At 28.8% G+C, this 25,326-nt stretch overlaps 3 protein-coding genes across 3 annotated transcripts in view; 2 read left to right on the top strand and 1 right to left on the bottom strand.

Moving 5' to 3' along the window:
* The window catches only part of LOC125831060 (HMG-Y-related protein B-like), a 195,305-nt gene that overhangs the window by 73,082 nt on the left and 96,897 nt on the right, over positions 1-25,326 (bottom strand). The window lies entirely within an intron of this gene.
* Positions 16,307-20,970, top strand: LOC125831065 (AP2-like ethylene-responsive transcription factor AIL6). Its single transcript, XM_049510256.1, has 9 exons — positions 16,307-16,675; positions 17,060-17,576; positions 17,666-17,748; positions 19,398-19,406; positions 19,497-19,585; positions 19,695-19,768; positions 19,868-19,918; positions 20,064-20,140; positions 20,502-20,970. Exons 1-9 carry the CDS (start codon positions 16,528-16,530, stop codon positions 20,948-20,950), a joined length of 1,497 nt encoding a protein of 498 aa, XP_049366213.1. The 5' UTR covers positions 16,307-16,527; the 3' UTR covers positions 20,951-20,970.
* LOC125831451 (ribonuclease 3-like protein 3) lies at positions 23,521-25,299 on the top strand. The gene is made up of 4 exons (XM_049510644.1): positions 23,521-23,779; positions 23,869-24,050; positions 24,766-24,909; positions 25,009-25,299. Exons 1-4 carry the CDS (start codon positions 23,521-23,523, stop codon positions 25,297-25,299), a joined length of 876 nt encoding a protein of 291 aa, XP_049366601.1.

Here is a 25,326-nt window from a genome sequence, read left to right as displayed (position 1 = left end):
TACTACACTTCAATACATATACAATTTTATTAGATATACTAGACTCACACTCAAACAAAATATATTATACACACGCTATGTATGAGCTGTATTAGAATATATACAGAGGCGAATCTAAGATTTTTCGAACATGGGTGCACCAAGTAAAATGTATTGAAGTAAGAATTGATCCTTAATCCTCAAGGTCAAAAGCTCAACATCTAACCATGTGGACCATTTAGACTTCTTGTAGTACGGGTGCAAGAATATAATATTATACAAAATCTTAAAAAATATACATATAAAATATCTAATTTTACGAAAAGACCACGGGTACGGGTGCCCCATTTTTTGGCTGTAAATTCGCCACTGCATATATAATACACTTCAATACAACCCCATAACACCACACATATAATGGGAATGCATACAATATACACTTTATATTTTACATACATAAAACACACACTTGTGTATGTCACCATATTTAAGTGTATCATACTTGTATGCTATGAAATACATTTATAACATAACCAAAAATTATCTCAATATAATTATATTCATCACCAAAACAATCACTTGAATATCACTTAATTTGATAGTAAAAACAATATCAACATATATTTGAAAGAAAACGATTACCTATAGAAGATACATTCACGAGGAACGATACATTTTACAATGTCATTTAGAGATACATTGATGGAAACAACTTCACAAGAAATTCAAAACAGGTAAACAAACCAAAGCAAGCTTCGATTCCATATCTACAATCGTAAATTCAATCAACAAAATTTTGAACATTTTTTGTATGACATAAATCACATTAGATGAATACATTGCAATACCCACAAACAAATCAAAGATCTCTCTAATTCACAAGACAATGGTGAAAAAAATGATTGTTAAACTGATAAATATAGAATATAAAATGTGACTTGAAATAAGGGTACACAAGTATATTGTGTATTTGCTAGAAAATTTAAAATGTAGTTGTTTGGTAATATCTTTTTTGTTTTTCCACTCGATGTCTGATACATACATATAACACACACTTGTGCATGTCACCATATTTAAGTGTATCATACTTGTATGCTATGAAATACATTTATATCATAACCAAAAATTATCTTAATCTAATTATATTCATCACCAAAAAAAATCACCTGAACATCACTTTATTTGATAGTGAAAACAATATCAACATATATTTGAAAGAAAATGATTACCTATAGAAGATACATTCACGAGGAACGATACATTTTACAATGTCATTTAGAGATACATTGATGGGAACAACTTCGCAAGAAATTTAAAATAGGAAAAAATAACCAAAGCAAGCTTCGATTCCATATCTACAATCATAAATTCAATCAACAAAAATTTGAACATTTTTTGTATGACATAAATCACATTAGATGAATAAATCGCAATACCCACAAACAAATCAAAGATCTCTCTAATTCACAAGAAAGGGCGAAAAAATGGATTATTAAACTGATAAATGCAAAATATAAAATATGACTTGAAATAAGGGTACACAAGCATATTGAGTATTTGCTAGAAAATTCAAAATGTAGTTGTTTGGTAATATTTTTTTTCTTTTTCCACTCGATGTCTGATACATACATATAACACACACTTGTGTATGCCGCCATATTTAAGCGTATCATACTTATATGCTATGAAATACATTTATATCTGTAGATATTGAAATTTTGTGGGATTCTACAAGACGTGTTTAATTCGAATTGAGACTCTAGAAGGTGTGCTCAGTTTCAATTAGAATGCTTGGAGACTACTCAACCCTAAACCCTTGTTCATGCCTATATAAAGGGTACTAAATTCCCTTAAAAGGCATCTCGAATATTCCACAAAAGTCATGAAATATTCATATAGAGGTCAAATATAAATCATCCTAGTTCGAAAAATACGCCACTAACGGCCCTCGAATCATGGATAAATCTTAGGAGAGTAGAATCAAAGGAGGAACAGAATTGTAACCGCACTATTATCAATAAAATATTTGTGTTTCTTCAGATTTTATTTGTGTGATTTATTTATTTTTCATATGTTTAAAATTTGTTGCAAACAATATCATAACCAAAAATCATCTCAATCTAATTATATTCATCACCAAAAGAATCACTTGAATATCACTTTATTGATAGTAAAAACAATATCAACATATATTTGAAAGAAAATGATTACCTATAGAAGATACATTCACGAGGAACGATACATTTTACAATGTCATTTAGAGATACATTGATGGGAACAACTTCAGAAGAAATTCAAAATAGGTAAATAAACCAAAGCAAGCTTCGATTCCATATCTACAATCGAAAATTCAATCAACAAAATTTTGAACATTTTTGTATGACATAAATCACATTAGATGAATACATTGCAATACCCACAAACAAATCGAAGATCTCTCTAATTCACAAGACATTGGTAGAAAAAATGGTTGTTAAACTGATAAATACAGAATATCAAATATGACTTAAAATAAGGGTACACAAGTATATTGAGTATTTGCTATAAAATTCAAAATGTAGTTGTTCAGTAATATCTTTTTTATTTTTTTCACTCAATGTCTGATACCTATATTAAAGTATGACTATTTCATAATTGTGCTGGATAGAACCCCATTCGGGAGATACACTACCTACCAAGAATTTTCCATATCAAGACAATTGTTTGGTAATTTATCAAAACTATTATATAGTGTATATATTTTGTTTATTTTTAATATATAATTGGGGATAGGGAAAGGGAAACAGGGAATAAGATCACAAAGTGGAAAAACGAACTCTGACCAACAAAGTGAAATTTTAAATAGTCAACCAACTGAACTAATAAGATTTTCTATATAAGTTTATCTAATTTGGATAATTTTCCTTTTAAAAGTAAGAAAGATTGGCCAACCATTTATATGGACTGATCTTTAATTTTTAACATTTAGTAATCAATCTTATGCGTTATGCTTAGTGAAGCATAAGTTCTTTGGAAACTTAAGTCTTGCCCAAGCATAACTTATAGGATATTAAGATACGAATATATAAACTTATACCCCACGAAAAAGTTTTGTTATGAAGCGCAAATGTGTAAATAACCCACTAGATTACTGTTGTTCCAAACCATTTATAGCATTACAAGATTAAATGGGCCTAACATCGAATACAACACACGAACTATTGTTTGAGCCCAAATAAAGTTGAAAGTCCATTTTGCGAGCAGTATATTCGGCCCAGTATTGCATAATGATACAAAAGGTAGGAAAAGTTAGCGTTTATTGATCATTGTTTGCGCTATAATTAAAAGAATTATTATTATAAATTTCACGGTTAAAACTTAGCGAGTTTCACCTATGAAATTTCAAACTCCATAATAACTTCGATTATTAGATGTAGTATTTTAAAAATATTCTATTATTCTCTAGGAATTGTGCTTATTGGATGTAGTATTTTTAAAATATTGACCTATTTTATTTTAATATTAAAAAAAAATGCAATTAGGTACAATTGAAGATTTCATGCTCATTTTATAGAACCAAACAAAATCTTATGTTGTCCATAAATCTTAATACCAATAATTGATAGAAAATCTATAAAATTCCTATGCCTTCAATAAAAGTTGGACCACTTTGATAGTAGTCAATACAACAAACACAGTTTTTAACGATAATAAATATGCATATTAATAAAATGTATTAAAGTATTTACAGACATTAGTTAATTGTCTTTAGTTTCAATGTCGCTATAAGTTTTGAGAACACTTATAAAGAATGTTATTTGCCGCTAAAAATATATATTTAGCGACAATGAAACTCTTATTAATAAATTGCCACTAAAGATTATTTCTGGTATAGAGCGTGTAAATCTCTTATTCTTCAAGATGTATTATTATCTCTGGTTTGTATTACTATTTTATTGTTATATTATTCCAATAACAATCATGCTTGGGAAACATTTTTTCTATCCCATAAAAATAGTAAAATATGTGTATCCTATTATCATCAAACTCCACTTATATAATTATACTGAATATATTATTATTGTCGTCAATAAAAATGGGACCACCACATATGTGATGAATCCAAATTCTGTCTGTTTACTGAGGCTGGCAGAGGATCCTATCCTATGTTAAATAATTAAAATAGACCCAATTTTAACAAAGTTAATAATTAGTAAGTATTAAATAAGTAGCCTATTATAAGGGGTGTTAATTAAAATAATAATTTGAGTTGTTCCAAAAAGACAGAAAGTGCACGTGCGTGTTTGTCCCAAGAAGCATCGAGATATTTTGAGTCAAAGATGCACTGCACGTGCCTTTTTGGTCAAAGGTCAAATTACATTTGAGTCTAATGGACATAAAGATATTTATCATCTCTTTAACTATAATTATATACCCATAAACAAGTGTGAGGAGGAGGAGGGAGGGGAGGATTTTAAGCGGAGGTAAAAATATTAGGTGATGTTTTTTTTATAAAAAAATCAATAAAGTTATCGATTCAGTATGATTATATAAGTGGAAGATAATAAATATCTAGTAACATAATAAAGATATAACAAGCCTGATTGGAAATAGCCGGTGAAATTACCAAGGAATACACGTAAATATATATATAGAGTGTATATGCAAATTAAATACTTAATTTTTTTAAATAACTCAATATTCAATTAAGTGTATCATTTAGTTTTTTTGTTATATGGATGCTATTTGCTACCAGAAAATCATATCATTTTAAGAAAAATAGACATAAATATTTATTTTTCTATAGAAATCACGAATTCATGTACTTCATGTTTAAGCTTATAAATTTGCTTATGAATAAAGTATATGTGAGTGCTTTCTTTTCATCTGAATATAAATTTTTATGGGTAAATTATCTGAAATAATTATGTAAGTAAAAAATAATAAATAAAGTTGGTTAATTCAAACCTCCATCGATAGAAAATATATTATTTATATATGTGATTAAAATTATTGTTTATAATATATAATAGATGTTAAATTTTTTAGTAATTTATTTTGTTTATATTTTAAAGTTATATAGTGAAAATTCCGACTCCGTCATTTAAAAAAAATGATTGGGAAAGGATAATTACTAGTGATGAATATACAGGAGGTATGTAATTGCATGTTACTTCTGTTCAGTTCATTTTTAACTTTTGCTAGATTTCTTCCACATGGAAGAAAAAGTTAATTAACGTTAATAATTTCGTTCACAGCTGTTTTTTTTTTAAAAATAAAATAATAATATTTGTGTTTTTTTCCTTTATTTATTTGTTTTTGTTTTCTAAAGATAAACTTCAAGTTGGATTAATTATATATGATTATATTTAAAGTGTTTAATTAACTCCAAGTGGGCATTTCCAACTTGTTGAATGAAGCTATATAAGATTGCGTGTGCCAAAGTTCAATTCACTCCATTTTTTTAATTGTAAGTTGTAAGGGGGTTAGTTATTTTTTTTTAAATAATAATATTTGTGTTTAATAAATTAATATTATAATTTCATTCTTTTTGTTGGTAATAATTCACATTAGTAGTCTAGTATACATCCACGTCTGTTATCACATGGTCCAATGACATGGATCATACGAAGCAAAAGAGGATATTTATGTATAAATATATGCTGCATCGCTAAAATATTGTGTTCAGATAAATTCGACAAGGTAATGCTACATCAATCTTGAAAATACACTTAAAATTGTTTACAGAAAAAAGAAAGGAATAAAAAAGTATAGTTATAAAGAAAAAGACAAATTGCAAAATGAAATGGAGAGGGAATTCTGAGGTCTTTCTTAGAAAGGGTATTTGTGGAAATAAGAAAATGAAAATAGGGATAGGATAGTAAGAAAATTAGTCAATTTTACAAGAGTTGAAAAGCGGAGTGAAACAAAAGTGTGTGACTGTCAAAAAAAAAATAAAAAATTGTGCTATTTGACGTTCAAATCTAGAAATCCTTCATTCAAATGGACATCCCCACTACGTCAAAGACAGACTTTTGTCAAGAATGTCCAATTTTTAATATATATATCCTTTAAATGTAGAATTTAACATATATATACAATGTAATTTTTCGATGAAGGGTGTCTAGTGCGTGACTATAGCTACGTACCTTATAGAAAGTGTATGTAGACCTTATCATAACCTCATAGAGGTAGATAGACTATTTTCACCTTAATTTATAATGTAATAACGATTGTAATTAAATACTACAAGTTTTTGATGGTTGGTTCAAACTTCAAACAAAAGCAAGTGTATTTATTTATTTATTAATATTAAAATATTACTATTAAATATTGGGTTCAAAACCAAAGGGACGTAAAAGGTGCAACTTGGTCCGGGTGGGTCGGCTCAATGGCAAACCCGAGGGGGGAACCCATTTTCCTAATTCCAAGTATTTTTATTGGATCAACCTCCATTTCTCCTGCAAATTAGGTTAACTTAATCTTATACATATTATTATAATCAACATTTAAGAGTTTCATTCTAAAAAGTGAGAAATTACAGGAAGATATATATACATAAATAATTCTGAGATAATTTAATTAAGTAATTTGTTATTACAAGAATGATTCATTTGAAAATTGTTGATATTCAAATTCAGTTAATTCAAATTGGGATAGATCTCTTGATCGTTGAATTAGATATATATCTCGAAGATAGATAGTTACTTATATAATATATTGTTTTAGTTTGCGTGATAAATACACAACTTGTTGTTTGTATGTACCTGTTTTGCTTTTATGAAAAAATAAGATAGAGGTCAATGTCGAACCTCATTACAACAAAAGGTGGAATCCTGAGTCGATGAGAAAAAAATGTTATGATTAGATTTTTCATAATTAAGTATACCTTGTTTCTAATGTGAGTGCAACAGTTTTGCTTGTTTATCATCATTTTAAATAAGCTATATATGGTCATATATAAGCTTGTGACTTGCATATACATCTCACAAGAAAAGCCAAAATTTCTCATACTCAATTTGTTTTGATAAAATAAACCTAGATGTATATTGTATATAATTTTTAAAAAATGATAAAACTTTTCTAGGTTAATGTTTTTGAATGATTTTTTATGAGTAGAACGAGTCTAATTAATTAACCAATGAATTCTAGATCGTAAATCTTAGAGATATGATAATTAGTTTCAAGAAGGATAAAAATGCATTAGTGCACCTGTTTAGTTGTCATAGTTTTCTTTTTTAGAGTCAAATTAGTGGTGGAGCCAGAATTTTCAATAAGGGAGTTTAAAATCTGAAAAAATAGACACACGAGGTAGCCGAAGGGGGTTCGACATCACTATATATACCTAAAAATTTATTTTAACCATGTATAAATTATAGAATTTTCCGCCGAGGGGGTTCAGATGAACCCCCTAATAGTAAGGTGGCTCCTCCACTGAGTCAAACGATAAGAATTTTGACTAACATTTGATGATGTATTTTTTCATCATATTGGTATGCAAAAAATTGCAGTATTTTTCATATAGTTTTTGAATATCTAATTTTTAGTTTAATATATCAAATTAATGTAATCTAATTTAACTTTGAAAAATAGTGAAATTGACTTTCAAAAAACGCAACATGACAACTAAAAAGTAACAAAAATATAATATTTTCTAGTACTATAAGTTAATTAAGTTGAATCAATTACATTTTATATCTAGAACAAATTAAAATTTCTTTGCTGGATGAATACTCAAAGAATTAATAAATAATATTTACATTCCATGGGGATTAGTTCATCATCCCATTTCTTAGGACGATCACAATGAAATTTTGGAACTTGAACTATATAATAACATGTGGAAAATACTTGTTGCTTTGAATGCAAGATTTTTTTTAGCTATGTAAAATACTTTCTATTTTTAAATTTGATGATTGTTCGAGTTTTACTTTGCTAAATTCATGTAAATAAATATAAAAGTATTTAATATTTTTGGACTGAGAAGTTCAATCTTCTATAGTAGGTGTTTGGTCAAAAAGTTAAAATTTATATTTTTTTACGAAGAATATTGGGAGTAATGTATGTTTATACCTGAATGTATTTAAATACTGCAACTTTAAACGGGAAAAGTAATGAAACAATTATTAAAATGAGATAATTTAGTAAACTACATTATATTTATTAGAGTAATTTATTGATGAACGTTATTTTTATTAAAATGACACTAATTTTGGGGTAGAAAGAGTATGAAGTTATGTGAGAAGAATGATGTTTTTAGTGGAGGACAAATTCATAATTTAAATTTATAAATCGTAATAATCTCAAATTAATATATAATATTAAATTATGTATACAATCACATATTAATTTATAATAAAAATATAAAATCTATACAAAAACTACTAAATTTTATAAATCCATAAACTATGTACAGCGCCATTTTTAAAAACTCAAAAATCTCCTTTCAATAATTCATAGGTTATACATGTTTACTTAAATTATGTGATTTTATTTTTATTTTTTGCACTTGATGTTACGTTTCCACTAATTTTGTGAATACCAGTTATGTACTTATCTTTCTTTCATACACTTCAAATTAAATAAATACAATTAAGTGATACTATTTGTTTTTATTTTAATTTTTAAATTGGTTAATTTATTAGAAATTAAACAGCATGGCACCGCCTTTTTAAACGAATAATTCCATATTTACGTGTTGCGTATCTCATGCAACGTGGAGATTTGGTTACTGCCATTAACGTCCAAAATTTCCAATTCTCTTCACGGATGGCTAAATGACAAATAAATCCGTATTTTGGCTTCATTAACCTCCCTTGAAAGCGAAGTTACGTGGATCGTGGTGAAATAATTGAGATTTTTCCGTCTTTAATTAGAGGTGTTAAATTTTTGAAAAAAGATTTTTTTTTTGTTAGGTATACCATCTTCTGATAATTTGAGATTAGTCGGACCTGAAATACAAATATCAGGTATAGATTTTTTAGCAAAGGTTTAAAAAAAAAAAGGGGATAAATCCACTTTTGACCACTTGTATGGCATGTACTTACTTTGAATTTAAAAAAAATAGTTTCTAGGAAATTGGATTATTATGTATTTTGCTTATTAAATTTAACTAGATTATTTAATTTTTATTTATATATATATATATATATATATATATATATATATATATATATAAAATAAAAAATTTAATATAAAATTATGATAAATAATTGGATATTAAACTTAAATAAACTTTAAAAGCTAGATCAAGAGAGAAAAATGGTAAAAATATAAGGACATAAATTACTTTCCAAACACTCTTGCACGCACAACTCACAACACTGAACATTTGGAGGTGGACAATATAAGATGGAAACTAACATTTGATGACACAAAAAAATGAGTGGATCTACTCTACTATCATATAAAAAAAACGAACACTGAACTTAACTTAAAATTCAGATCTAACTTAAAAGTGGCGAATTAATTGCCTAAGATCAGTTTTTTTTTCAAAAAAAAAAAGACTTGTCACCCACCGACAAGAGGGAGTTGCTCGAATATTAAAATAACTCACTTTGAATTTTAAAATTATGAATTTGAGTCATACCAAAAAGGCGGGAGTTATAGAAATGGGCAAAAGAAAGCGAGACAACAAAATTAAAGTTTGAGGGTATCTAATCTAAATAGTTTACGCAAAACGTACTGATTCATCTAACACGTACCTAATATTGTAGTTTCACCTCAAAACAAAACCTTAACACCAACAAAATATATAACTTGGTATTTGGAATTTTTACGGTCCTTGTATTGTATAGTACTATAGTGGTATATTAGTGTGAGGATGCTAGAAAAAATAGGGATTTTAGCAGACCTTCGTTTTTTTTTATTTTACAAAAAATTAAATTAAATTAAAAAGATTTATAGGGTTCCTTGATAATGGGGCTTAGTGTTTTCTTGTTGTTTTAATGGCTATGGATCTATGCCACCCATTCAGTTTGCACACTGCTAAAATCCTTGAACTTTATTCTAAACTTTCTGTACTAATTATATTTAAGAAGAGTTCTTAAAATTAAAAAAAAATAAAAAATTGTTGGACTTCAAAATTAAAAGATTTTAAATGTATGGAGTGCGAAAGTGAAATATTAAGAATTTCACATGGGGTCTTTCCAACAAATTTCTAATTTATGGAGGGGTGTTTAATTTTTGCCCTCAAATTTGTGAGTAGTTGATTTTTATCTTTTGGTACTTTTAAGTATTTTTTTCGTTTATTTTTATTTGTTTATTTTGGATTTTGCATTTTTCTTAAGAAATAATGATTAATATAAATATTTTATCATAATATCCATCTTAATTGATATAAGTTTTAAGATTTGGAAAATAAGTAATTAATATTGAGGATAAAATGTGAAAACATATTAACTTTTTCTTGATATATATGTTAAAACATAACAAGTAAAAATAAAAATCTCTTTTTAGAATACTAAACAAGTAAAAGTGACTAGAGGAAGTAACAAATAAGTGGCCGAAAATACCTCTGATACCGAACAAACAATTTTTGCTCGGCATAAAATTATATTTCTATATTATAATATAACACCAGTTATGTCTTAAAAGACATACTTAACATGTTATGCCACTTAATTCCTACATAACTTATGGTGATTAAGATATAGCACCATAAAAGAATGATATTAGCTACGAATTTATTCGCAAATTCATCACTAATTTGTTCATGGCTATTGCTGCCACTTCTGAGTAAAATTCTGCAGACTCAATGGATGTTGATACAGATAGTATTGTTCATCAAACAACTACTGAAATTGTGAATGATACAGGAGATTGCAATAACCAACAGACTGCTATTAATGAGGTGCACTCAAGTTGGGTTGAATTTAATGTCTAATGCAATTAAAAATGTCGGGGGAACACCAAGAGTTAGGATTGACGTGTCGCGAATTGATTCAGGACAACACAATTGATGTTGAAGATGCTGAAAATTTTGGGCAGCATGTTATGCAAGTTGAAAACGAAAATGCAACTAAAATCTGGACGTTGGTTGCATACAAAAATTCAACTAGTAGTCGGACCCTTTCGTAATCGTATTGAAATAATTCTCCAAGTAGTAGAAAGGGTGGGACTGAAAATTTTAGGACAGTGAGAAGAGGCAAGGTATTTTGTAATTCCTCAAGAGACCTATTATGTTCGAATATTTTTTATGCTTTATTGAAGGCTACTGAATAATATGATCATATTATGGCTCCAATTTCTAATCCTTAAGTATCTAAGATTATTCAAGAAAATTAGGATGTCATGCTATTCAAAGCGAATCCACCAAATAAACCACACATAGTCACATTGAACACCTCGTCTCATAAAATCCCTTCACAATCTTTGGAGTCGCTTGATGAATTTGGACAGTTAGAAAGGTCAACAGAGAATGACAATGATTTGGTGAAAGAGGAGCAAGTTTCACCACCTGCTTAACCTGTTTTGATTAGCAAATTAAGTCTAAAAGCTTTCTTAATTTGTGCATAAATGTGTGATTGCAAAGAAGAATAAGTCAAGGGCCTTAATGTCATATACAATTGATTTGGGCGAGGATATATTCTCTTGATTAAGATGAAGAAGATAATAAATTGGACATATATTTTGATAGAATGACTAGGGAAGAGGATATATCATCTAGACAACAAAGAAGCGGAAGCAACAATAGCAAAAATAAGACATGAAAGACAACATAGTTGAGACGGTAAAATGATTGAAGAGTTTGTTCCAAGGTACCTACCGATGTGATAGGCAAAACATAACCATATTTCAATATCGATAGGTTCAACAAAATCCAACAAATTCATAAAGAAGTTATGGATTATCAAGTGTTGTTGGATAGGTTTGAAGAAGAAGACAAGATAAAAATACTTCAAGTTACTTTTGATGGACAATCAATTTTTTTTAATTCATGCATTTGTACAAGAAAGTTTGAGGCTGCTAACTCAATCTTCTTCTTGGTTGTCATATTTTTTTATTACTTAAGCATCCTTATTAGTAATTTTATCATAGAATGTTTACATACTCTATGGTGATCACAAAATACCTAGTTCCCTGTAGTTCTTATTATTATTTTTTATGCTTGTTAGTTAGCTGAGGCTAATTACTTCATTAGGACTGGTAAGGTAAGATCTAGCCTCCCTTGCTTGTATTTATCCCTATTGATATATGTTTTCATTTTTAATAAGAGACCACTAGACACTCTGTTTAGTAGTAAAGATACTCAAAAATAAAAATAAAAGAAAAAGGAAAAAGAAAATTTTAAAAGATTTTTTTTTCGTTTATGGCTAACAAAAAATTGTTGTTCAATAGGATTAACGACGAGTTATAAAATTTATTTGTTGCTAAATTTTTATTTTTTTAGTAGTGTACTATGAGTCCAATTCAAAACCCACGAGTTATTTCGTATCATAACTTTAATTTTTATAAAACTTATGCCGAGCAAGGAAAAAAAATTTAGTTTAAGAACCCACGGTAAAGTCTTGTTAATTTATTGTTGTGAAACTTTCACATATATGAACAACAAGATGGAAAGCATTTAAGAAAAAAGATTCATTTTTTTTATAATCGTGGTGTCTAAGTTAACTTGTAGGCACACCGACTAATTCTACAGAATATCTACCATCTTCCATCAACAATAGTTATCAAGTAACTCTGTCTATTAAGTCTATAAATCACCTACGATTAATTTTTATGTCTATTAAATTTTAAACCCAAAACTTCATAATTTTCGACCTTATTCATTAAAAACCGTTGGCTACACCCTTGGGTGTGAAATTAGAATTTGAGATTTGATGATTCACTCTCATTAGAATCAAACTTAACTTTCGTGGATCAATGCAATTAAAATTGACGTGGTTCCTCTTAATACAATACTCCACAAAAAGAAGTTTGATATTATTCATATTTTTTTTTATTGAACGTTCGATATTCATATTGTTGAAATTCGACTATTTCGAATTCACTGGCACCATCACTGCATATTGAAACTCGACTATTTCGAATTCACACTCCATACAATAACTATTAATGACTTTTTTATACACAAAATTGAAATTCAAATTTTTTTATTAAGAAACGAGCAACCTCATTCACTTTGCTACATCCGTCAGTGGCAGGTTACCGTGATTTTAAAACATAAAGTATTTGAGAATGTGAATAACATGTATTTTTTCAAAATAAATACAAATAATGCGTTTTGTTAAACTATCACTATCAATGAAATTCTATTATTTCCCCAAATGTTGGCCTATGTATATAAATTTGGTTCCCTTTGAAGGTGACATAATTCCCAAAAGTCCAGGCCCTACCAATTAAATTGTATACCACTCTAATTACCTCTATTATCAACTCAATAAAACTATATATTAAGTGACTATCGTTTTCAAATTAGTTAAAAATCATGAAATTAATCTATGTAATTTAACTAATTAAATGATGCCAAATAATTAAATTCAAATCAAATGTGTAGCTTACAGCATTAAGTAATTATTTGACCTTTTCATGTAATCAGAGACTCTAAGCAATTAATTATCGACAATTCCCCATGCAAACAGAAAGATTTTAATTAATTAAGTTGTTGAAAACTGAAAAAGAACAGAAAAACAAAAACGAAACTGGTAAATTCTTTGACCACATTTGCAAATTCATGTTCCATTTATATATTTCTGTGTGATATTATTTTTATATTTATAAAAAAATGAGTATTTTTTTAAAAATGATCTAGTTTGACTTGACATAAAATTTTAAAAAACAAAGAAGATTTTTTAAATTTTGTGCTCTTAAAATAAAGTTATGTCAAATATATAAAGATGTTTATAATCTTATGGAGTTAAACATGTCATGTGAAAATTAAATTTTTGAAGTGTAGTCAAAAGATGAAAAATAATTTTTTAAAAATAAAAAAACAGATTATAAAGAAAAGCAAGTCATTCGTTTTCTAAAGGTTGGAGTAATACATTTCTGTATTTGATGATAATGCGGTGCTAGAAACACTCCAATAATTTATATTCCATCTGTCCCATATTAACTGATTTTTAAATTTTTTTCATGTTTAAAATAATTAAATTATTTGAAACTTTTTCCATATTTGTCCTTTTCTTGATTGAAATTTTATTTTCTATGAGATGAATTACATCTTATAGAGTTATATTTATGTTTCACATAGAACAATAATGGAAATTATAGTTATATGTCCTTAAATATTTTTTTTAATAATTATGTATTGCCTCATAAATTTGCATAATATGAAATAGAGGGAGTATATATAATTACTTCACGAATTCGCTTAATATAAAATAGAGGGACAATTATTATTGTACGAGAGAGGAAGTATATAATAATAATTGTGAGATCAAAAGTGCTATTGTTGTTTTTTATTTAACATCCAATAAATTTGTCATCTAATATTAAATTAAACTAAAATAAAAATATGAATTTTGGACTAACATGAGCAATAAATGTATAGTATAGCATTAATGAAAATGTTTGAACTTTAGGAGAGGGCGCTTCAATCGGCATGAAAGACAAGTGTGATAATGGAGATGAATACGTTAAAAATGACATGAGTTCAAATAATGTACTTCAAAATATTTTGAGTTGAGGTCCACAATTCTTTTTGTTTTCAATTTGTATATTTGATGATATTTGTATTGAAATCTAATTAATTTTTTAAATTTACCTATAACAGAATCTACTCAATTTTAAAATTGTCTCTAATTAAAGATAAAAAAACCATATTGCAAATGAACCTACCATTAGGGTAAAGGGTCACGAACACACAATAATCTTACAAAAAAATGTATATATTGGATATATTCTTATATCAACATTCTTAATTAAAGGTTTGAAATTGCACAGATGGACACTCGATGGGTTTCATCTATATTCGATTCCCATTTTAATGTTTTCTCAATTTTTAGTAATATTTTGATATTTTAATAGTTACAACGTACGAGTTTTACCTCAATTATATTTTTACAAGTAATTACTCTCTTTATTCTATTTTTTTTTTTTTAAATTTTATTCCTTTTATTCTGGTAGATATTGAAATTAAAGATTTAGCAAATTAGGGAAAAAACATTTCTTACTAAACATATGATAAGAAAAAAGTTTTATATACATTAACAATCTCTTAAACTTGTTAGTAAATTTAATTAAGATACTAAAATTGCAATTAGTTCCAATTAATCACACCTAAGCATATGATGAAAATTTTCTACTAGAGAGTTTGAATCAATTCTAAAAATCTTCTATGTATATTCTCAAACGTCTATTACATAGTTCAGTTAATCACGTACCAATAGCTTCAACTGAAATATACTTGAAATTTATCACGTATTTATCTATTTAATTAAAACAAATCATAATTTAAATATCTAAATAGATTTTCGGCTCATGTTACGACAAAGTTTGAGAAAAAATGTAAATGAAAAATGAAATTTGAGTTTGCCAGCTTTTAACCCCAGAAATTTTACTTCCCAACGAAATAAAAATTATCGAGCAGCCCGGGTTATTCGGGAGCTTGTTTCAGACATTTTTTCTTTTCTCCACTGCCAAAAGTCATTTATATAAAAAATAAAAATAAAATATTAACTTAATATATATATATATATATATATATATGAGTATAAGTTTTTTTTAAAAGAAATTAAGAATGACCACCCTAAAATCAATATAGCTACATAACTATTATTGTCTATTGATCAACTTTAAGTTATAATAGTGGAATGATTTTAATAATTAGAGTTTGAGTTGAGAAGTTTTTGCTGATATAATCTTTTTACCTCGTAGAGATAGACGTATCAGGATTTGTATATACATGTCAAATTTTGATTGTAAAAATATAACATGTATATTATTATTGTTATATTATCTCCATTTATTTTTATTTTGACTTGTATAATTTTTTATATTACTCTTATTAACTATAAATTATCTAATTATTAAAAAATAAATACTCCGTATTTAATAATAAGAACAAAATAGTGTAAAATAATAAATTATCTCTTATTTTTTTAAAATTAAATAAATAAATTATTTTGAATAAAGAGACGCATTGAAATCATTCTAAACTTAACGCGATTTATTAATTCTATTTCTAAATTATTAATAGTCTTACAAAATACTTCTTTATTTTATTTGACTATCTGAATTTGAGGATATACTTGGGTTTAATTATCAAATAAAGACAAAATAAATAATTTACATCAAGCGTAAAAATATTTTGAATATATTGAACAAGTAAAGATGAACGGAAGGAGTATATTCTTTCTCTTAATTTTAAAATTGAAGTGCATACCTCTGATTTTACGCCGGACGTGGCAGATGAAACCGCCCTTTTCTCCTATTATATACCTCCACATTTCCTCACTTATTTTTTTGTCCTTAACCAAATATTTCTACTACTACTACTACCTTTAATTTTCCCCTTTATTTTTGCATGCTTTTTAGTCAAACAAGAACCAAAATGTGTTTACACACACATTAATCCTGAATAAATCCAACTTTTTTGATCTATTTTTCTTTTTACATTCAATAAATATGGCTCCAGAAAATAATAACTGGTTATCTTTTTCTTTATCTTCAATGGAAATGCTCAACTCATCTTCTTCCTCTTCTATGCTTCAATCTTCTGCTCCGCCTCAGCAATCTCATCAATACTATTTTGCTGATAACTTCTACCCACATGGTAAGCTTGTTTCCGTCTTTAATCACAAGTCTCGAGTTCAATCTTAACATTTTAGTGTGTCTTGTGAGATGTGAATCTGAATTAATCGAGCCTAAAAATAAATAAATTTTATTCATAGATTTGATTAATGAAGTATTGCTCCGGAATTTCTGTTTTTGTTGATGAGGAAGAAGTAATTAAAAGTAAGAAAAAGACAAAAAGAAAATGCCACCATGTGGTCTTATATTACGGTTACTGCTATTTTTGTCAAAAATCTTTCATCACTCTATTACCAGAAAATTGTTTCCCCAAAATTTAAAAAAAAACCCATTTTTTGCTTAGCTATGTCTAAATAAAAATATTTTTAGTGATTTAAATTACATTTTTTTTAAAATTTGTTTGCAGGATGGATGAACGTTCCTAAAACACATGAATTAATGTATTCCGAAGGTGAAAAACAAATATATCATCCAAATGTATTTGTCGATTCACAAATAATCCAGCAACACCACCACCACCCACCGCCGAAGCTCGAAGATTTTTTCGGCGGTGAAACGGAGACTCAGGACTCGTCATCGTTAACTCACATCTACGACCACCACCACCACCATCACGGCGGCGGTGACGGCGGGTATTTCAATGATGGACGACAAGATCTTAATCATAATTATTCAATGGCGGTTGGTGGTTTTCAAACTTTGCCGACGAACTCGGGATCGGAAGTTGATGATTCACAGGTCATGGGGAGTGAGTTTGCTACTGAGTCCAGTAATGAGTTGGGTTATCCTCCGATAATTACTTTGGGTGTTAATAATAATACAAATTCAGAAAAAGCTATAGTTACTGCTGTTAATTCTGAGAGTTGTAAGAAAATTAGTGATACTTTTGGTCAAAGAACTTCTATTTACAGAGGGGTAACAAGGTAATTTTATTTTCTGTATTTGAAAATCATGAGTTTTGAAATTAATTTATTTTTAGTATAAAGTTTTGATTTTGATTTTTTTTTTGCAGGCATAGATGGACAGGAAGATATGAAGCTCATCTATGGGATAATAGTTGTAAAAGAGAAGGTCAAGCAAGAAAAGGGCGTCAAGGTAAATGTTTTTTCGATTTGTTTGTCTGACTTTAACTGACGTTGAGTAACTTTTTATTGAATTATGTGATTTTTAACTAAAGAATATAATGCAAAATGTATCAAAAATACCCTTCATATTTGTGATTTTAATGTGAAAGGTTTATGGAGGGGGGCATGTTATTGTTATGTTGTTTCAATAAATTGTACTACTCACTTATAAATAATTTGGAGTCGGTTGATATTTATATTTAAAATACGCGTCTTACGTAACATAATACAGATGAAGTTAAGTTAAAAAACACGTTTATATATTATATCGAAAAAAAGTTTGTACAATTTTGAGTCTGATAAAGAATACAGTGGCATGCAATTGAAGAACTTTAATGTGGTCAGAATTTTTTCTTTGAAAAAAACAGGCTTTTATGATGATTGATTGATTGATTGCTGGTATCTAAATGTACAACTTGTACTCTTTTTTTGTTTTTTCTTCCAATTTTTACAACTGATTTGATCAGCTGGGCCGCCAATTTGTTCATTTTTTTCAGAGTACGTATGGGTTACTATTGTATTCTCCTATTTATTTTTCTGACCAATTCTGAAAAATACTTATCTTATCAAATCTTAAAACAAAGGTTTTAAATATTATCCATTAGTTATTCATTTTCTTCAACATATAATTATTTGGTAGCATTTTTTTCTAAATTACCACGTGCATACCCAGCTAGTCTAAAGTTTGAAAACTAGCTTTCTTTCAATATGTTCAAAGGTTTGGGAATAGATTATCCGATATTTGATATTTGTGTTGATGGGAGGTAACAGATTGTCCGTGGAATTGACTCATGTTGAGAAAGTTGACTAGTAATGTATCAAATAAGATGAGTAACGTATTACTTATACTGTTAGTGTATATAAATAAATCTTGAGAATTTTAAAGAAGTGCTGGTTTTTTTAATTATTATTTATAATTATGATTCATACACCTTGGACATGTATATATAGTTGATATTGATCATGTAGCGCGTGGACCTACAAGCTATGTTATTCAGACTCTTTAAAAATGTCTATGAGTGCGTGTGGAATTCTCCAAAAATAGCGTATATTCGGAGAATTCGACACGGGTACAACATCGTAAGTGAAGAGTCTGTGCAACTTAGCTACAAATAGTGGATTAGACAACTCTAATACTAGTTATTTAAGTAGCATGTTGGCACTTGAGAGTCGTTTGGCTATCGGTTGATACTAATGATTGTATCAGAGTAAGCTTGGGTGGAACCCTTTCTTGGATCTTGTGTAAACGCAAGATGCTTTATGCACCGAGCCACCTTATTATTAATAATAAGCTACAAATTGTTTAAGTTCATATTTCCACACGAGTCATAATCAATTAAAAACATAGTGGGAACAACTTGTTCACTTTTTTCTTTGTCTTGGCAAGACATGTCACTATCTTTGCTTAAATCGCATGTAGAAATTCAAATGTTTAAAGCTTTTATCTTCTCTATACGCATGCACCTTGCTTTATCTTTTTTATTTTTCTGTGTTTCACACTTTTTATGCAAAATTTTGACTATGTTGCAGCCGATTTCTAATATGATTATCTCTCTTTTTTTCCCTTTTATCGGCGTGGTTGCTTTTTGCTAAACTCTAAATTCTGGATCCGTTCTGCAGTTTACTTAGGTAAGTAATTGCCTCAATATTTAGTTCTAGATTTTTTCATTGTACAATCCGACACGTCAATAAAATTTTGGATTTTTAATAATGAAATAGGTGGTTATGACAAGGAGGACAAAGCAGCAAGATCTTATGACTTGGCAGCTCTAAAGTATTGGGGTACAACAGCCACAACCAATTTCCCTGTAATATACTACACACTTTTATCATATGGTCAATTAAATTACTTGCACGAAAAGTTACATAGTCGTTGAAGGATGTTCGACTTTTAGTTTTAACTGATATATTTTCCAGGCTTCGGATTATACCAAAGAAATAGAGGAAATGAAGCACATGACGAAGCAAGAATTCATCGCCTCCCTAAGAAGGTGCACGGGCTTTTCCCTTTACGTACCACATTGTTGTTGTGTTACTTCCATATGATATCGATATTAATACTCTATAGGAATTTTGTACATGGATATCAGGAAAAGTAGTGGTTTCTCGAGAGGAGCTTCTATGTATCGCGGTGTGACAAGGTTTGAATTTTTTTCGAAGCAATTGAACAGTACTTATACTCATTTTGTCGTGTAATATCTAATCGTGTCCTGTATGGAGTGAGCAAGATCAATGTTCGTCCCATTTCATGAGCCGTGTTGATTGACTAGTGATGAACTTTTGCAGGCATCATCAACAAGGCCGATGGCAAGCACGAATTGGTCGTGTTGCAGGGAACAAGGATCTGTACTTGGGAACATTCGGTAACTATCATAATTTCCTTTGATTCATTTCTTAGATTATATCTATTAATAAAAACATGAATTAGCTACGAAGTTTGTTGCTAATATGTCGTGAAATAAGGTCATAGCTAATAGAGTTTTCTGATAATCCGTCGTTAGATAGGATTAACGAGAGATATTATTGTTGTTTAGCGATAGGAGTTGTCCATCGCTTTTTTCTTTTTCTTTTTCTACTCTCCCTAGGAGCTCCCACCCCTTTTGCTCCTTTGGTGACTCGAACTCGCAACCTTCGTGTTGGAAGTGAGGAGTGCTTATCATTCGGTTAACTCCCACTCGTTAAGTTGTCCATCGCTAATTTAGCGATTTTTCTAAATTATTGCAGCTACAGAGGAGGAAGCAGCAGAAGCATATGACATAGCAGCAATCAAATTCAGGGGATTGAATGCAGTTACAAATTTCGAAATGAACCGATACGACGTTGAGGCCATCATGAAAAGTTCACTCCCGATAGGCGGAGCAGCAAAACGCTTGAAGATCTCTCTTGAATCGGAGCAGAAACAGTCGTTGAACGATACGTACCAGCAGACTCTACACAACAGTGTCAACAACAGCAGCAGCAATAACAGCATCAATTTCGGGGCGATTTCCCCTGTTTCAGCTATCCCCTGTGGACTGCCATTCGACGCGAACCAACCTTATTACCACCACAGCTTCTTCCCACACCTCCAGTACTCTAGCAACGACGGTGGTGCTTCAGATCATACTTCTGGTACAATGCCATTGCTTCCACCACCCGCGGAGATCTTCATCTGGCCGCATCAGTCCTATTAGATTAGCGCGTTTAGCGTTTTTGTTTAGGCTAATTAAAATTAACTTTCTGACTTTGCCAAAAAAAAAAGTGTTAGCATTGGCTTATGATTAACAAATATGTAGAAGGTGAAAATATCGTAAAGTATCTCATCTTCAACTGTTGCAGTAGTAGATGCATGTTGATTAGGTACTTAGTGTCACGGACTTAGACTTCCACTAACGCTCCGTGCTGGGTTGGGAGATTATTATTGCAAACTCTTGTGGGAAAATTTTGTTTGTCTTGCTTCCTTCATATTATAGAGTTGCTATTAGTACAACATATTATTTTGTTGAATTTTTTTTTGTGGCATTGAATTTTACGACAAAAGTTTGATGTATAGTTATATACCTGCCTTTATATTTTGAAATTAGATCCTTTTGACCATAAATATTATATGACGCAACAAAATTAAGCCCTTTATTTATTTGAAATGACGATAGTTTAAGAAAATTACATAATATAGCGACAATTTGGTTTTATAGAATATTTACATGTATATAATTAAGTAGAGTTATATTGTATACGTGTGGATACACTTATTTAAAGAACTCGGAGGATATTTATTCCTTTGAATTTAAAGCAGTGACATTTTCCTTTTATCCTACATTAATTGTTCATAAATCTGCTTCCTTTTATCAATCAATGCATATTGTAAATTCTCATTAGTATCAGCAGTGGCGGATCCAGGATTTAGACTCCGTGGGTGCCAAATAGACATATCGATTAAATTAATTTTATATTTGATTAAATTATTCGTCTTTTCGATATAAATTAATTTTAGTTCTCTAATTTTTCTTAAAAGAACGTGTGCAGCAATTTCTTTTTTCTTAAAAAAATGTCTTTCTCAAAAAAATAGGTACAAATGGGATTCGAACCCGCAACATCAGCCTTCTAAAGTTGCCCTCCTACCGAGGCACCACAAGCCAATTTTGTTCTGTGGGTGGCACGCTTTATATAAATATAAATATTATATATATATACCTATGTATATATAGAGTTTCCGTCGAAGTTCGGGGGTGGCGTGGCACCCCAAATCCCTTAATAGATCCGCCTCTGAGTATCAGCTAATACATGGAGTAGTTGTTTGAGTTAATACGATGTTCTTAAATTGTGTATCTTGAAGGGAATAAGTCAAGAGTTATATTGTCAGAGCATTGAAAATAATATGATAGTAGACTGAAATCTCGTAAAAAAGAGAGATATTTATGCCTCAACCTAAATATTATTATTTATTTTATTTTTCAGCTATAATTTGTGGTATCAACCATTCCTTTTTTTCTTAGTTGACAAAATATGAATATTATTTTAGTTGTCAGTAACATTTGACCTGTTAGCCTAAGATTAGAAAATTAAAGAAAAAAATAAATCAAAACTGCGAAGTTAACCTATTTCGTGATATTTTCATTTTATCTATTAGATCAAATTATGTAAATTTTGATATATTCTTTTTATCATATTTACCTAAAAAGGTATAAATTTATAATATTTTTATATAATTTTAAAATATCTAAATTTTGATTTTAAATTAGAATCAATATAATTCAATTTAACTTTAAAGATGAGAATAATTAATTCTAGAGTAGCAAAAAAAATGTTATAAAAATTGAGATAGACCAATGATTATTAATTCAAATAATTTATTTATCCTTTTCAATGATCAAGTAAAATTATTACTTAATCAGCACTAATTATATTGATCCTATAAATGAACCCCTATTCATTGTCTTTCAATGACCAAGTCAAATCTTTACCAATTTTGTTGTAGCATATAGTTCATAGTATTGGTCCACTTCACTTTTTTCCTAATTAAACATGTATTTTAAAATATTTGTTATTTTAGAAAATTAAGATATAACTAATTATTATTTCTTACATGTATCCTTAACAAGCATGGATAGAGATTCATGTACAGAAAAGGAAAATAATTGAGATAAAAAAAAACAAATAAGGATAATGTAGTCAAATTTATTCTTTTAGTTAATTTTATTAAGAATCATGTTTAAAAAAATACCATCATAAGTAAAATAGATTAAAGAGAGTAATAATTAATTCATGAATTCCTTAACTATATTTATGAAATCAAAATTAATCGATGTAGTAATTTGTGTTCACATTCCTACTAATTTATATCATTATTATTCTACATTATATTCAAATATATTATTTATTGATATTTATTATATTCAAATTTATAATGCTCAAATCTATTGTTTGTTAAAAACTTTTCCAAATTAATTTCATAAAATTATGCCCCATACTAAAAATATTAATTGAGATTACATTGAGTGTTAGAAAAATAGAAAAAATAGAAAAAATCTTAATGTTATCTACACTCCATTAAGATGTTCAAATTAAGTAATTAAATAAAAAAAATTCTTGTGTTTTCATGTCTACTAATTCATATCATTATTTTTCTATATAAATCTACTAATTCTTATCATTATTTTTCTATATAAATCTACTAATTCTTATTATCATTATTTTATATAAATTCACTCTATAAATTAAGACCTCCATTCTCTCTCCTTATTACTTGTTCTAATATATAACCATGAAAGAAAAAAAAGTACATGAAAATTTTGCCTCTCTTAATATTTCATCATCACAAAACCTTCATTTCACTGAAGAAAATATTAGAAATCAATTGACACACGATGATAATGATGATCACAAGCGAGAGAGGAAGTTAGTGGAGGAATTAGAGAAAATAACTAAATACAGATTCAAGAATTCCGACTTGTTACATCAAGCTTTTACTCACTCTTCCTTTCAAGAAAATTGCGAATCGTATGAGAGATTGGAGTTGTTAGGTAATTAGAAGTGGATCTAGAACATTATTTTAGACCACACGCTTTAAAGTCTCTTGAATTTTATGCTCACTCAAACATATCTTATGCAGGTGACTCTATTCTGAATATGTTAATAACATTGAAGCATTTTTTTGATTATCCTGATTTGTCTCCCGGGATGCTAACAAAGTTGAGAGCAGCCAATGTAGATACTGAAAAACTTGCTAGAGTCGCCATCAAATATAACTTACATAACTACTTACGTCACAAAATGCCTTTACTTAAAGGACAAGTAAGTATATTTCAATAGATTTAATTAATTTGTACATAGGGATAATGGCAATGGGGCAGCGCGGGTTGAGCTTAACCCGCAAAATTTTTAATCGGCACATCTCCGTCTCACATAACATTTTTTTTTAATTTTCAACCCGTCCCACCACGCCCCACATAAACTCGCTCCACATGAACCCGCTCCCGCTCCGCATAATTTTTTTAATATTTTCTTTTTCTAGTTAAGTTTGATACTAAAAAAAATAATTCATAAACGTAAATTCACTTTTTCATTAAGTTGTATTAATTTAATAGGATAGTGACCTGGAATTTTATTTTTTAGAGGTCAATTGAGAAACATGTAAGAAATTGAATTATTATTTTTTGAACCATTTTAATTTACTATCTTGAACATTTTAGTAGCTTTAAAGAAATTATCATAATAAATAATGCTCTATCACTCTTATAACATGTAAAAAATTAAAGTTAAGTTCAAACCCATATAAAATCACATATGCCCGTAATCCGCCCCACCCCACGTTAGTTTTAAAAAAAATCCACTTTAACCCGCCCCGCACAACCTTAAACCTACCCCGCCCCGCATTCTGCCCGCTCCATTGCCATCTCTATTTGTACATTGGAAATATTAGATTAATGAGATAATATTTAGACATACATATATGTCTTTATTACTTGACGCTCAGTCAAAATGCATTACATAAATTTATTTTTTACAGGTAGAAGAATTCAAAAAAGCTATATTAGAGTACCCGTTGCATTCACTAGGTCTCATTGATCCCCCTAAAATTCTTGCAGACCTTGTTGAATCTTTAATTGGTGCTATCCATAGTGACTCTAATTGCTTAGATACAACTTGGCAGGTATAATTTAATTTTAAAAAATTTACATAATTTTTATTTCTTTATTCTTCGCGATCTCAAATTAATAATGAAATAAAACTATGTTTATTTTGATGATAGGTGGTAGATAATTTGTTACAACCTCTAATTACTCCAGAAAAACTTGAGGTTAATCCGGTCACAAAACTTTACGAGTTATGTCAAAAGAAGGGATTGAAGATAAAATTTGTTGATCACTGGGAGAAAACAGGAGAGGTTGAAGTTTTTGTTGATGGAAAATTTGTAGGAAAGGGAAAATCATGTGGAAAAAAAATAACCGCGAAAAATAGAGCTGCACACAATGCTGATGAACAAGTTGTTCAGAATTTGAATGTGGAAGTTGATCAACTTTGTGATGAAACACAAAGTTAGAAATATTATGTCAAAAATGTTTCAATT

The sequence above is a fragment of the Solanum verrucosum genome, unplaced genomic scaffold (genome assembly GCF_900185275.1).
Source record: "Solanum verrucosum unplaced genomic scaffold, falcon-dt-bn FXZP01000049.1, whole genome shotgun sequence".
NCBI classification, from domain to species: Eukaryota; Viridiplantae; Streptophyta; class Magnoliopsida; order Solanales; family Solanaceae; genus Solanum; species Solanum verrucosum.
This window is presented reverse-complemented; position numbering and strand designations above follow the sequence as displayed.